Source organism: Oryzias latipes, chromosome 18 (genome assembly GCF_053564925.1).
Source record: "Oryzias latipes strain Hd-rR chromosome 18, Olatipes_Hd-rR_3.1".
NCBI classification, from domain to species: Eukaryota; Metazoa; Chordata; class Actinopteri; order Beloniformes; family Adrianichthyidae; genus Oryzias; species Oryzias latipes.
Window position 1 is genome coordinate 8,218,032 of NC_136254.1, and position 15,449 is coordinate 8,233,480.

A 15,449-nucleotide genomic window follows, 5' to 3' on the forward strand; every position below is an offset into this window, starting at 1 on the left:
CAATTAAGGCATTACATTCATGGACATGATTCAGACATGAAAACTTGACAGGCATGAACAGGAAAGGCTCTGTGGTCTTTTCCGACAGGTCCCCTCGCGACCTGTCGCTTAGCGAGGGGTTCGGGAGTTTAAACGGATGGGACAATGTGAAACAGTGTGGCTGGCATCTCCGCAATAAAAACATAATCCCTCGTTGCGGCGTTTATGCCTTTCAGCAGGAGAGAGTTTCGAATGTCCTATCTGCATGGGTTCGTCAGTGAAGCTGCTAGAGGCGTCAGCGCCAGCGGTCGTAGGATGGTGAACCTGAAAGGAATGGTGAGGAACGTCAGAGGAAGGCCGGCGTGTGGTTAAACTCCGTTCTGCCTGGCGCTCACGGAGCCGTATGTCAGAGCGGAGCGCGGCGGTCACAAGTTCCTCAAAAGTATCCGCTTCGGGTTGGGTACATAAGTGATCTTTGATTTTGTCATTCAGGGATTGATAGAAAACACCCTTGAGGGCAATGTCCGGCCAGCCCGCTTCAACCGCCAAAATCCGGAAGTCTATAATGTGGTCGCTCACCGGACGGTTACGCTGCTTAAGGCTGAGTAACCGCCGGGTCGCTTCCTCCTGTTTGCGTGGTTGGTCAAAAACTAGTTGAAATTCACCTATGAAGCGGTCAAAGGGGAGATGTGAGAGTGGATGGGTGGCCAAAAAGGCCTGGGCCCACTGAAGAGCTTTGCTGCGGAGGGAATTGACAACTAAGGAAATCTTGCACTGATCTGAATGATAATACCGGGGTGCTTGTTGAAAGAGCAGTCGGCACTGTAATAGGAAACCACCGCATGTTTCTACGTCACCGTGAAAAGGTTCCGGCTGCGACCGGATGTTTTCCTCCGGGGAGACGGAAGTGACGGTGGTGATGTCATCCGAAGCGGGAGGTGTAGCAGCGGCGATGGGGCTAGAAGCTTGGGCCGAAAATCCGGCTAGGGTGTGCGTGATGCTGTCCAGGCGGCGGAATAACTCCTGTTGAGCAGCGGACATTTGTGAGAGGGCATCAGACTGACGACTGAGCAACATACCTTGTTGAGCGATGGCAAGGCGGAGTCCCTCCGGGTCAGCTGAGTCGGAGGAAAGGCTAGTTCGTTCTGTCATGATTAGCAAGCGTGGTCGACTCAGGTGCTGGAACCCGGAAGGAGGCTCGGCAGGCAGTGAGGTGAGAATAATGAGGTTTTTAATTAGAAAAGGTCAGGATGGACTTGAGCTCCAGTATCCTTCCAGATTGTCCAAGGAGTGGTTGGAGGGTATTGTTGGCAGCAACCGCGTGATCCGAGACTGGGGTTGGAGAACGTCCGAGCGAGACGGCGAGAGGTGACCCGTGATCAGGTATGCTCCTCCGGTAAGCGAGGTCCTGGAATGAATGTGGAGACAAAAGCAGTTTAGTGGTAAGCAAGAGACAGGCAAGGGCCAGAATCTATGAGAGGCCAGGAGATGCACCATAGGAGTACAACGAACTAGCGTCGGTTACAGGTCCGTGGTCTCCTTAAGAGTCTGCTGGCTGATGAGGATGAGGAGGCGCAGCTGGAGGCATCAGGTGGAGCTGATGAGGAGGACCCGGCCGGGGGCACCGTGACACGTAGTAATGGTATTGTAGTACGGGAGCCGGTTTAGCTCGTGCTGGTTCGCGGCGCCTTCCATCCGTGAAACCAGGGTTCGACTCCGGGCTGCTCCCTGTTCCCTTCTCTGCCCCTGTGCCAGTTCCAAGCCCGGTTTGAGAAGGTTGCGTCAGGAAGGGCATCCGGCGTAAAAAACATTGCCAAGTTTACCATGCGACTTGTTCGCTGTGGCGACCCCTGATGGGAGAAGCCGAAAGCGGAAGAAGTAATGGTATTGTAGTAGGTTTAGGGGATGTCATCTGGACTTGGTTTTAAAGTTGGAAGACGTTTCACCTCTTATCCAAGAGGCTTTGTCAATTCTGAAATAGCTGGTCTAAGAGCTGGTATATATGCGCTCATGGGGGAGGAGTCAGACCTGAAACTGGAGGTGTTGTCCACTTAGCCTACGTGGTTTCGGGTCTGGATGAATGAGAGTCTTCATAGACGTAGTAATGCTAGTTTTACATACAGCATGTTCTAGAAAAAATGGATTTGTGAAGTCAAGTCACACTATAAACACTCTTCCTCCATGCTGTTGTGACTTGCCAACCTCAATCCTGTAAGACCTCTGACAGCATAACACGCTAGTGAGTGCTTGATGCCTAATCTAACTCAGTGGTCTTTTAATTAGTATTATGTTGTTTTGTTTTTTACTAAAAAAAACAATAAAACAAAAGTGTCTGCAAAGAGGAAGAAGTCCATCAGAAATTTGCCTCCGAGTTGTGAGCAGGGCTGTAAGCCTCCACTAATTTCCCATTATCCCTTTGTTTACACTCTCTCCTGCTAGCTTACAGCCGCTCACAACCCCAAACTAACATGCAATCGGATGCATCAGAATGGAATGGAGAAGAGAGCTTGTGGAATGCCCACTATAGTTTGTACGTAACAATGACAAACATTTTCAAATGTTAGCATTGCAGTACATACTATACTGCTATGCTAATGAGCTGTTCCGTGTGTCACCAGTATGAGACCACAAACTGGTTTAATGTCATACAATTTTTTTACAGACCAGACTATAGGACGTGTCAGATAAATACAACAAATGTATTCATAAGATACTCATAAACAACAGCCTTCAATCCACTATGCATTAGGGTTGGGCGATGTCCCGTAAATTGGCTGTTGACGATGTTTGCTGTCAACCATCGGGATGGACGATGACATCGCCTGGAGGGGGGGGGGGTGGGGTGGGGTATTTTTACATTTTTCGTTCTTATATAACTGCTATTCGTTATTTTTCTTTTTTCATTTTATTTCCCAACTAATGACTAATCCGCGATGATCCAGTATAAACTGAGGGAAGTGACTTTAACAAAAAAAGTAACAAACAAAATAGAAAAGAAGTGTAGTCCGCTCCCGCACTTAACTAGCGAATTGGACCGGCGGAGTGCGGATTTACAGCTTTGTGTTTGATGGAAAGGGGGGGGGGGGTACATGAGCGGTATATGTGGGAGATTTAAGACTGCGATCCGTCCCGCAGCTCTAGGGGTACGAGCTACCGAAGTCAGAACCGGGTCTAAAAGTGTGTGTCTGAGCTGAGCACAGCTCGGATCGTCAGCACACACAGCGGTTTGAGCTTCAAAGCAGAAATGTCGCTCAGTCCTTAGAAAACATTCAAACAATCACGTGGATTTGTGTTTCCAGTCGTGTCCCGACTAAATAAAGGCTGATGTTATTCACAGCATGCAGCGCCACCCAAAGCTAATGTTGTTAGCCCGTGTTAGCATACTGCTAATCCTGGCTTTGGTCAGAAAAAGCACTGACCACACGGATTAAAATTCAAATGATGAGCGAACAGGTGTTTCATAATAACCGTAACATTATTAAAAGCACGTTTAAAAGATCATCCCGTATTTTACCGAGCTGACATGTCAATGTATATAGCCGCTCGGCGCTGTTTAACATTGTTTTGTATTGAATTGTTACATTCAATAAAGTTTGAAAAAAAAAAGCCGCTCGGCGGAATTTATATCCTTCCAGTTTTCAAACCCTACTGCGCATGTGCGAATGATTTTTTCCGACGGAAAGTGTGACCTTAGTGAACGTTTTTATATTCTGAAAACATTTTTCTGGGCCCATGTAAATGGTTGGATTTTAATCCGACCATTGATCCCCTCAAGATATTTTGTACATGTAACCGCGGCTTATGGTGTTGACTCGCAACGTGGTGGGGGCGTGGCATCACGATGGTGGTCTCTCCATCGGGATGTCAGTCACCCATCAGGATGGACGATGATATCGTCCATCGGCACAACCCTACTTTGCATAGAACTTTATTATTAAATAACTTTAATAGCAGTGTCTAGTCTACCATACATCAAAGAGCCGGTGTTGTTCCAAGCACGGTGAGGTTCTATAGATGCAACATTACTGTAACCGACATAATGGCAAGAATTGAAAATTTTATCATTTTTTTCAAATTGTCTTTGGTTAAGATTTCATATAAAAATGAATGATGTGCAGGTAGAATTAGGAAAAGTGCATTTTCTGTGCCCCAATCTGTCCTCAGCCTGGTTTCATTTGAGTTTACAGCTACATGACCTTAAAAACATGTTTATGCTATTCATGAATTACATTTATGCAATTTCATTTTTGTAAAAATAAATAAGAAAAAGTTTTTCATTATCTTTAGCTGGTTCAGACACCAGGTGACTCACAGCTCTCCTCATGGGGGCATTGGTTCGTCATCTAACGTGTTTTTGCAGGTAAGCTGTGGATTCTAAAGAGTTGTTTCTTTATGCTTTCACCATTGAGTACCTATCTGCCCTTTATCTTGGTTTTTGGACCACCTAGAAATTCATCCTCTACCTCCATGCACCCTCTGGAGTTTCCCCTCCTTCTTTCCCTCTTGTCATTATTCACATCCAGACGACAGATCACCACTATACCAGCCACTACTCCATCTGCAGGACAGCTCCTTAACCTCCTAGTGGTTAGAGGAGGTTACTACACTGACCCACCTGATCCTGCTTGTCTCCTTCAATTAGTCTCCTCCACCACCAGACCTGGCAAACACTTAAACAACACCCAAACGTAAGTAAGGTTGAAGTATGTGAGCTGCAGACTGTTTTTTGGGATTTGTCTTTGTTAACAGGTTGATTGTCCAATGGGTGTGCTCCCAATTATTGAGAATTCTTCTCAGGTGTGTTCCCTGTGGTCATGCCATGTGACTGCCTATTTAAACTGCACCTGCACCAATAAACAATTGATTGTATGTTCTAACTGCAGACTGTGTCCCAGTGTGTGCTTTTGCTCCCCTTTAGAAAGCCACGTTTAACAGGTTATGGGCCCAGATGCACTGATGTTTGCCCAGACATGGTGTGAGTAGCAAAACAGTTTGATAAGCTATTGTTTCAAACTTTTGGAGTGCCAGCACCATGAGTGAAAGGACAAGTTCATGTTGGTCTCGTCTTGTGTTTGACGGAGACGAAAAGAATTATGAACTCTGGGAGACAAAGTTTTTGGGACATTTGCGGTTACAGAAACTGAAGGATACAATTCTAAATGAACCTGCCACAGATGCGGATGAAGACACACTGGCTGAGGATGCAGCGAAAAATGCTGAAGCATATGCTGAACTTATTTAATTCCTTGATGATAAAAGTTTGTCTCTGGTCATGCGAGAGGCCGCTGATGATGGGCGTGGCGCTCTCAAGATATTGCAAGACTCCCTGCAAAAGTTAAGTGGTGAAAGTGTGACTGATTACATCATACGTGCTGAGACTTCAATCATAGCGCTGAGGAACGCCGGAGAAGTTTTGAGTGATGGACTACTGGTTGCAATGGTCTTAAAGGGGTTGCCAGAATCATTCAAGCCTTTTTCAATTTTTGTCACTCAAAGCGATGAGACCCTCTCTTTTGCAGATTTTAAGACCAAATTGCGCAGTTATGAGAACACTGAAAGCATGCGTACCGTTTTATCCCTTTTGGGGTCACGGGGCTGCCGGAGCCTATCGGGCCACTTGTGGGCGAAGGCAGGGGGGACACCATGAACAAGTCGCCAGTTTGTTGCAGGGTAGAATGTCCTCACTCACAATTTACTCCCGCACTCACACCTATGGTCAATTTAGAGTTGCCAATTAACCTATGAAGCATGTTTTTGGATGGTGGGAGGAAGCCGGAGACCCCGGAGAGAACCCACGCATGCACGGGGAGAACATGCAAACTCCACACAGAAAGGTCCCCCACTGATGTTCTGTTTTTCACGTCCCCCAGCCGGGACTTGAACCGGGGGCCTTCTTGCTGTGAGGCAAGAGCGCTAACCACTGCGCCACCGTGCGTCATGGGTGCCCAGGCACAGAAAACTAGTGCCCTGTCAGGTGCAAGGATGCGAAATGCAGAGAACAGAGACATTGAGTGTTTCCGTTGTGGTCAGAGAGGACACAAGGCAAGACAGTGTCAGCGTGGTCAGCAGTGGTACAGCCAAGGCAAGAGCAACACACGGCGAGGAGGTCGGAAGCAGCAGCGACAGGACAACGCACGCGGAGTATCCGAGGAGACGGATAACACCTTTGCCTTCTTGGTGACCGCTGATTATCAGCCAGGGAGCGAAATCACCAGAAAAGGGTTGATGGTGGACACTGGTGAAACATCGCATATCATTACAGATCTTGCTAAGTTTAAGAGCTTTGACGATCAATTCCAGGCTGAAACACACTGTGTGGAACTGGCTGATGGGACAAGGTGCAAGGGGGTTGCGGAGCGCAGAGGAGAAGCACCGGTGTGGCTGGTTGACAGCGGGGGACGTCACATTTGTGCCACACTGAAGCAGGCGCTGTATATCCCCTCCTATCCCCAAGACATCTTCTTTTGTGAGAGCTGCAACTTCCAACGGAGCAACAGTAATCTTCAAGGAGGGAGAAGACGTCCTGAAGTACAAAGACGGTACACGTTTTCTTATTCATGAACACAACAGACTGTTCTATTTGCCTACGGTTCCTGAGAACAATAACTGTGATCAATCTATGAGTTGCCATAACATTCAGACGTGGCATGAGATTTTTTGACATTGCAATTATAATGATGTTCAGAAGTTGGAATGTATTGTTGATGGCATGTCAATTAAGGGTAAAGTACCTAAATCTATGCAATCTGAAGTGTGTATTCAAGGTAAATTCATTCAAAGTAGGAACAGGAAGTCTGATGTAAGGGCAACGTTGGCATTAGAGCTGGTACATACTGACTTGGCAGGGCCCATTAACCCAGAGTCCAATGAAAGGTTATAGGTATGCACTTTCCTTTTCCGATGACTACTCCAGTGCAATGTTTGTGTATTTTTTAAAGCACAAAAGTGATACTTTGGAAGCTACAGAGAGATTTCTAGCTGATATAGCTCCATATGGCAAAGTTAAATGTATCAGATCTTATAATGGTACCGAATTTGTTGGACAGGGTTACCAAGCACTACTTCGCAGGAATATGATTAGACATGAAACATCAGCACCATACTCGCCACACCAGAATGGTACTGCTGATCAGCATGATCAGGCACAGATCAACATTGATTACTGCTATAAGATGGTTTCGAATGTGCCTCAAACTTTTAGAGAGGCTGTGACTTCATCCAACTCAAGAGAGTGGATAGATGGAATGGATGAAGAGATGAAATCATTGCAGGAGAACAACACATTTACTCTGACCACTTTGCCTGAGGGCAAGAAAGCAGTGGGGGGTAGGTGGATCTATGCAATCAAATGTAATGCTGATGGGTCTGACAAGGTATGCAAGGTAGGCAAGGTATGTTGCCAAGGGATATAGTCAGGAGTTGGGAGTAAATTATGAAGAAACTTTTTCTCCTACTGTTAACCTAACCAGTGTGAGAGTGTTAATGTAGAAAGCTGCCCAGGAAAGCTTGATCCTCCACCAGATGGATGTTAAGACAGCCTACCTACATGCACCAATTGATTTTGAAATTTACATGGAACAGCCAGAGGGATATGATGTAAAATCTCAGACAAATGAGAAAATTGTGTGTAAACTGGAAAAATCATTGTATGGGCTAAAACAATCAGGTAAAAATCGGAACAAAATGTTACATGATTACCTGTGTGAAAACAACTTTGTACAAAATCCAGTTGATCCTTGTGTTTACAAGAGAGAAACAGAATATGAAAAAATAATAATATTGATATGGGTTGATGACTTGGTCATAGCTGCCAGTGATGGAAGAGTTTTAAAAACTGTCAAAGATCTGGGCAGGCTGAAAACTTTTTTGGGTATTACCTTTGATCAGTGTGATGGTGAAGTGACCATGTCACAGCAGAGTTATATTGATAAACTGCTGGAGAGGTTTAACATGCAAGATTGTAAACCCAGGTCGACACCTTGTAAACCCAAGTTGTATTACACTGATGGTGGTAAAAAGATGAGTGACCCCAGGAAGTACAGAGAGGCCGTAGGTAGCCTAATATACCTTTCCTCATGCACTAGACCTGATCTGAGTTATGCTGTTAGCAGATTGTCACAGTATTTCAGTGAACCAACAGAAGAACAGTGGACAACTTTAAAGCATGTACTAAAATATCTGAAAGGCACAAATGATAAGAAACTTTGTTACAGGAAAAGTGATGAAGGATTAAGGCTGTGGGTTTACAGTGATGCAGATTGGGCAGGTGACACCAATGACAGACGTAGTACTTCTGGTTATTGTATTAGCCTAAGCAAAAATGGACCCCTGATTTCCTGGAAGACCAAGAAGCAGCCAACTGTAGCACTGTCAACATGTGAGGCTGAGTACATGGCTTTAGCTGCCACTATACAGGAATGTTTGTATTTGACTCAGCTGCTTCAACATTTCGATGAGTATCAGTATGACAAAACTGTGATCTATGAAGATAGTCAAAGCACAATTGCACTGGCAAAGAATCCTGTAAATAGACAGAGATGCAAGCATATTGATATTAAATATCATTTTGTGAGATCAACTGTAAACAATGGTGAAGTGTTTTTGAAATATTGTCCAACGGATCAGATGGTTGCTGACCTAATGACCAAACCAGCAACAAAACTAAAGCTACTTACCTTTTGCAGATTCTTGTTTGGATTGTTAACAGGTTGATTGTCCAATGGGTGTGCTCCCAATTATTGAGAATTCTTCTCAGGTGTGTTCCCTGTGGTCATGCCATGTCACTGCCTATTTAAACTGCACCTGCACCAATAAACAATTGATTGTATGTTCTGATTGCAGACTGTGTCCCAGTGTGTGCTTTTGCTCCCCTTTAGAAAGCCACGTTTAACAGTCTTTTTTTTAAATCCCCCACAAAAAAGCCTTCACACAAGGTTACATTAACAGTAGCTGCGTTTTATGGGCAAAAGTAATCGGAAAGATTGGAAATGCGTTATCTAACCACACCGTTCGGAATACTCTGCCCCGGTCAGACTCGTTCGGATCAAAATTTCTTTCCGATGGAGATAGGTGGGTTATACCTATCGTTTATCCGATCGTTGAGCATGTAAACGGTTCATTCGTGTGTCACTACTGCTCTGGTTTACGTTATGCATAGACAGTGTTTCACTCCAGAGAAAGCCTTGGAGCGCATACGGGACCGACCTGCTGCTCTGCGGAGGCCCCGTGAAAAGCGCCGCTCCGCTCTCGCCCCGCTGGCTCTTCGCCTCTCTTACATCCTCACGAGGGAGATTTGTGTTTCCAGTTGTGTCCCGACAAAACAAAGACTGATGTTATTCCCACACATTTACGTGCAGCCAAGATGCAGATTGCAGCATTTCCCGCACGGTCCTGGATTTTGTGTCCATCAGGCTAATGTTGTTAGCTCGTGTTTATAGCCTGTCCTAACCCTTCTTCCAGCTCCGTTCTTCCACAAAAAAAGCACTGACCACACGGATTAAATAAAACGATGATCAAACAGGCGCTTCATAACATTCATGACACTAATAAAAAGCACGTTTGGAAGATTGTCTCGTATGTTACCGAGCTGCTGCTGCATAAATGTCTGTGGCAGCATTTTGTTTACAACGGGACCTATTTCCTCTTCCGGGATTTTTTTTACCACTACTGCGCATGCCCAAATGATTTATTCCGACCGAAGGTGAGACACTTGAAGGTTTTTCTAATTGGAAAAAGGTTTTCTGTGCCCATGTTCACGGTTGAATTTTAACCCGACCATTTATTCCATCAAGATATTTTGGCCATGTAACCGTGGCTAGTGTTTAAGTGATAAGTGGGCACTCATTCACCTTCTGTGCAGGTCTGGCTGTTAGAAAGTAGGAAATCAAACAATCGGAGTGTAGTTGTGGGCATCCCATGAGCATGTTACATGCAATCATGTATCACCTTCACATCCTGTGCATGCAGCACCTGTTTACAAGCAGTAAGAGGCCAGGACTTGAACTAGCAAAATTAAGTGCAGGCCAAAATAGCTATCTGGCAGCATCACCTTTATATATATCTACGTGTAACTTACATTCTCCTTACAAACACTTCACAATACACTTAGTGCACAGCAGTATGTTCCATTTTCAATCCAGTAAGGTGCCCACATAAACCTCTGGTGAACTAAAAGGCACATCTGCCCTCCCTTTTTGCATCCAAACACCTGCAGCACCTGTACGGGGGGTTGACCCCTATGGGAGTATGTGAGTAAGGCATCAGCGCTGTTTGATTAATAGACAGTTGGGAACCAAATGTCATTTAAAAATATGAAAAACATCTATGCAGCATTTTGGACTATTTCAACAGAAATTTAAGCAATCAAATATAACTTTATTCATTTGATTTTTACTCAGCATTCATGTTTCTGAATTAAATCTCTGAGGTCTGTAAACGTTGAGACGTTTGGACATTTATTTAGTTTTAAATCACATGTTACCATTTGCTGTCACAACTTAGAAAAAAAAACAAGCTGAGAGTTTAATTCTGGGAACTTTGCTCCAGTTGTGGAGAGCTTTTTTGTTTAAGTCCCTACTTTTACATTTATGAAGCTAATGGAGTGACTAGACGCACAGTGACAGACAAATTCCACACTCTCAGTGCTGACCACATTATTTAACAAAAGAAAACCAACAACCATTTTTCTACTAAAACCACTTTATTTCTGGTCAAAGGGGTTGCTGGAGCTTATCAAATACTATTGGGCAAAGGCTGGGTAAACCCTGGAAAGTTCTACAGTCCATCACAAGACCAAACAGAGGCGGACAACAACACATACTCACATCTGAGAAACATTTCTAGAAACAACACTTGAAATATCAAGCATGTCTTTGAAATACATAAAGAAAAAAAAAAAGATGCTAAAGAGCATGTGATTGTTCAGTCACTTCTGATTGGCCGATCACATCCAGTCCTGACACTTAAAAGTAGAGAACTAACTAGCCTCTCTCAGTGAGACTCAGCAGGTTCAGAAAAATGACTCTTCTGGTGTTTGCTGGCTGTGTGACATGTCTGCTCCTGGGAACAGTGGGTGAGTTTTATTTCATCAACTCCACAAGCTAAAAAATTAAGTATATAAATGCGTGTTTGTTTATTTATTCCTCAGCTTATTCTTGGGCTCAGAAATCTTCTGCTTCTTTACATTTTGAATCAGTTCTTGTTGGACAAGAAGTGACTTTGAAATGTTTTCATAGAGGGACTGTAGCAGATTTTTATTTTTGGTATAAACAACCTCTGGGACAGAAACCACAGCGCATGTCGGAATTTTTCGATTATAAGAAAAATGGAACTTTTTCAGATGATTTCAAGAACGATCTACGGTTACAACTACAGACAAATGAAGGCAAAAACCACTTGAAGATCTCAAATGTGAAAATGTCAGATTCTGCTACTTACTACTGCATCAGTTCTTACACTTATACATTCACATTTTTGGAGGCCTATAGTCTCCATGTGAGGGACACGTCGTCTGACATCCAGACTTTGGTGACTCAGTCGTCCTCTGAGAACATCCATGCAGGAGACTCTGTGACTCTGAACTGTACAGTCCACACTGGGAGCTGTGATGAAGAACACAGAGTTTACTGGTTCAAAGACTCTGAAGACTCTCATCCAGGACTCATTTACACTCATGGAGGCAGGAATGATCAGTGTGAGAGAAAGAACAACACACAAACACACAGCTGTGTCTATGAGCTGCACATGAACAACCTGCATGAGCCTGGGATCTACTACTGTGCTGTTGTCTCATGTGGACACATACTGTTTGGAAACGGAACCAAGCTGGACCTCACAGGTGAGTTACAGTGATATTTGTGGAGAGTTAACATAGAGTTTGTGAAAAAAAGTTCACATCAGAAATGTGTTTGTGTGACTCTCTGCAGGTCAGACAAACTCTTTGTTGGTGTATTTCTTAACTGGATCTTTGACCTTCATGAGCATCCTTGTTGTTTTTCTGGTTTACAAGATAAAAAGACAAATTTGCTTCCAGTCTAAAGGTACAGAAACTATGAATCTCAGTTTTCTCTCACAGTTCTCTGAACATGCTGTTTGCAAATGAACATTTTGTCTTTTAACACCAGATGAAGGGTCAGCAGCTGCCTCTACACCACAAACAGAGGTTTGATATCATCTCAATATTATGACAAATGTTATTGTTTCAAAGGTTGAAGTAAAGTTTTTATTTTCATCTTCAGGCTGAGAACAAAGACACAGAAAGCCTCCATTATGCTGCTGTTAATGTTAAGAAGTCCAACAGATCAAGAAGACAGAAGAACGGAGGCAACACCGACTGTGTTTATGCCAGTGTGAGACCGCAGAACTGAATTTGTTTCAAATAAAAATATTTTCTACAAAACTACAAATCTACTTTTTGATTTTTTATAATAGATACTCTTGTTTGGAATATTGTCCCCAACTTTTGGATATTTGAAATGTTATTACTTTTTTCTCTCATGAACTCTGGAGACTCAGGTGTGTTTTCATCTGTTTGTACTGTCATGATTTTGATGAGAAGTGAAATTCTGGAAAAATAAGAACCTCTGTGCTTATTAAAACTTGTTTTACATTTTTTCAAGATTTATTTATTGTCATTGTAATTAATTCAGCTTCTTTCATCTAACTCTGTCTTCTGGATCCTCTCCTCTAACACCAGCTACATTCATGTCATCATGTCATCCATAAACCTCCTCTTTAGTCTTCCTCTTGACCTCTTGCCTGGCAGTTCTAGACTCAGCATCTTTCTATCTACATATTCACTGTCTCTCCTCTGGACATGTCCAAACCATCTCAGTCTGGCCTCTCTGACTTTATCTCCAAAACCTCTAACGTCTTCTGTCCCTCTGATGTCCTCATTCCTGATTCTATCCATCCTGGTCACTTCCAAACAGAACCTCAGCATCTTCATCTCTGCTGCCTCCAGCTCTGCTTCCTGTCTTTTCCAAAGTGTCTCCATGCAGAACAACATGGCTGGTCTCATCACAGTTTTGTTCACCTTTCCTTTCACTTCAATTCAATAAATTTATTTATATTTAATATTACAACAACAGTCATCTCAATGGGCTTCAAACCAGTAGTTTGTGTAATAAACATGAATCATAAAGAACATAAAGCTATAGAATCAAATAGGTAATGGCTAAACTAAGCTGAACAGACTAAACTTAACTGGGTATCCCTGCACTTAGACCTTCCTTCTCTGTAAGAAAAAAACTTCAGCTGAAACTCTTTTATCACACATCACACCTGAAACTTTTCTCCACTCATTCAAACCTGCTTGCACTCGCGTCTTCACTTCTTTTCACACTCTGCATTATTCTGGACCGTTGATCCTACACATACACTCTTCCACCTTTTGATCTCTTCTCCCTGTAATCTCACTCTTCCACTTGTGTCCCTCTCATTCACACGCATGTGCTCCATCTTGCTGCATCTAACCTTCACTCCTCTCCTTTCCATGGCAAACCTCCACCTCTAGCTTCTCCTCCACCCGTTTCCTGCTCTCAATACAAATCACATCACAGTCCATGGTGACTCCTGTCTAAACTCATGTGTCAGCCTGTCCATAATCACTGCAGACAGGAAGAGGCTCAGAGCTAATCCCTGATGTAAACCCACCTCCACCTTGAACTCCTGTCAACAGTACAGCATACTTCACCACTGTCTTACAGTCCTCATACATGTCCTGCACTCCTCTAACATACTTCTCTGTCGGTCCAGACTTCCTCATACAATACCACAGTTCTTCTCTGGGCATCCTGTCAAGAGCTTTCTCCAGATCTCCAAAGACACAGTTCAAGTCTCTCTGACCTTTCCTGTACTTCTGTATCAACATCCTCAAAGCATATATTGCATCTGTAGAGCCCTTTTTATGACATTGAACCTATCTGCTGATCACAGATGTTCACTTCTGCTCTTAGTCTAACTTCAACTACTCTTTCCCATAACTTCATCGGATGGTTCTTCAGATTCACTCATCTGTAGTTGCCACAACTCTGTGCATCTCTCTTATTATTAAAAAAGGGCACCGTCACACTTCTCCATTCTTCAAGCTTCTTCTCACTAAGATCCTGTTAAACAACTCAGTGAATAACTGAGTTTGAATTATAGTATTTTACTGAAAATAGATAATAAATTCACATGTGTTTGATCTTTTAAAGTTAGATATGAAATCCTAATTACAACAGTTTTGCATTTCAACACAACAGGAAACAAGAAACATAAAAATGATATTTTTATATGAATAAGATTAACTTCAATTCGTCCAGTAAGAAGTGTAAGGTATGATGAATAAAGACTTTAAGAAGATGTTTATGATTCTGATTCTCTGTGAGCTTCAGGATTCAAACGTAGTTCTTTTAACATAAGAAGTTCCAAGATCTGCAAAGTATTGAAGATTTGTTTTTAAAATTTAATAAATAATGATATATATTTTGTCCTAAGTTCACCAACAAAAATATAAAGCTATGACTTGGCATAATATTTATTATTCATATTAAGTCCAGTCTAGATCTCTGGTTTAGTTCTGGTTCTGGTCCTCCTCCAGACCCCTTTCTTCTGTCTAGTTTCATTTTTTTAGATTATCTGGATCTGACTTTTCAGGTGGGGGTTCTTTGAGGTTTGGTGCTGTTTTGACTTTAAGTCTGATTCACACCTGCACACACATTCACACACTGATGGCAGTGCCCTGCAGGGTGCTAAGCAGACCCCCAGAATCAGTGTGGAGTTCAGTTTCTCGTCCAAAGACACTTGGACACTTGGACAGCAAAGGCAGAAACTGACCCTTTGACCTGCTGATAAGACGCTGACTGTTCTACCTCTGCACCACTGCTGCCCCATATTTTTTTGTCCTTTTGACTTTATATGGTTTGTCACAGCACTTTTTTCTAGATAATTTCTTGTCCCTCTTCTTCACCTAAAGGAAAAGCTAGGACTCTGATCCTCCTCTCGAAAAATAACTCTGTCTTCTCTGCTTTGCTGATTGGAACCAGCTGTGGATACTCACCTCATCCTGCTCCAGCCTTCATAAGGAGATCCAGCTCCAGCATTCATCGCCAGTTCGTTGCTCCTAATCGTTGCTTATGTCTGGTTACCACGTTTTGCTTTGTATTCAAGTTTACCTTGTACTTACCTCGCCTTGTTGCTCCGCTGTCAGGTTTTTGTCATCACGAGTATCCACCTGGTCCATCCTCTCCACGCCACGTTCCTGTCTCGCTCATGCCTGTCAAGCCAAGACTCCTGCCAAGAACCTCTTCGGTACCAGAGCCCGTTCGCCTTGCTTCGGATCCAACTCCTAAATCATTCATTCGGCAAGAATACTGACTGTGCTTCACCTGCTGATGAACATTTTCCACGCCACTGGAAAAATAAATTTCTTAAACTACTATTTGGCCTGAGTTTCCTTCTGGGTTCCAGCATCTGGGTCTGCCACGTTA

The 15,449-nt window shown here is 43.3% G+C and overlaps 1 protein-coding gene and 2 long non-coding RNA genes across 3 annotated transcripts; 2 read left to right on the forward strand and 1 right to left on the reverse strand.

The window, feature by feature from the left end:
* The first annotated feature begins 1,052 nt into the window (after window positions 1-1,052).
* Window positions 1,053-1,367, forward strand: LOC110014849 (uncharacterized). The gene is made up of 2 exons (XR_002289852.3): window positions 1,053-1,192; window positions 1,258-1,367. It is a non-coding gene; the product is annotated as an uncharacterized LOC110014849 (long non-coding RNA).
* LOC105353773 (uncharacterized) lies at window positions 1,194-1,610 on the reverse strand. Its single transcript, XR_908504.3, has 2 exons — window positions 1,474-1,610; window positions 1,194-1,387 (listed from the first exon to the last, which is right to left on the reverse strand). It is a non-coding gene; the product is annotated as an uncharacterized LOC105353773 (long non-coding RNA).
* Window positions 1,611-10,920: 9,310 nt separating this feature from the next.
* Window positions 10,921-12,426, forward strand: LOC101165792 (uncharacterized). The gene is made up of 5 exons (XM_004086755.4): window positions 10,921-11,050; window positions 11,126-11,815; window positions 11,904-12,017; window positions 12,102-12,139; window positions 12,216-12,426. The coding sequence occupies exons 1-5, from the start codon at window positions 10,996-10,998 to the stop codon at window positions 12,342-12,344; spliced, it is 1,026 nt and encodes a 341-aa protein (XP_004086803.1). The 5' UTR covers window positions 10,921-10,995; the 3' UTR covers window positions 12,345-12,426.
* The last annotated feature ends 3,023 nt before the right edge of the window (window positions 12,427-15,449 follow it).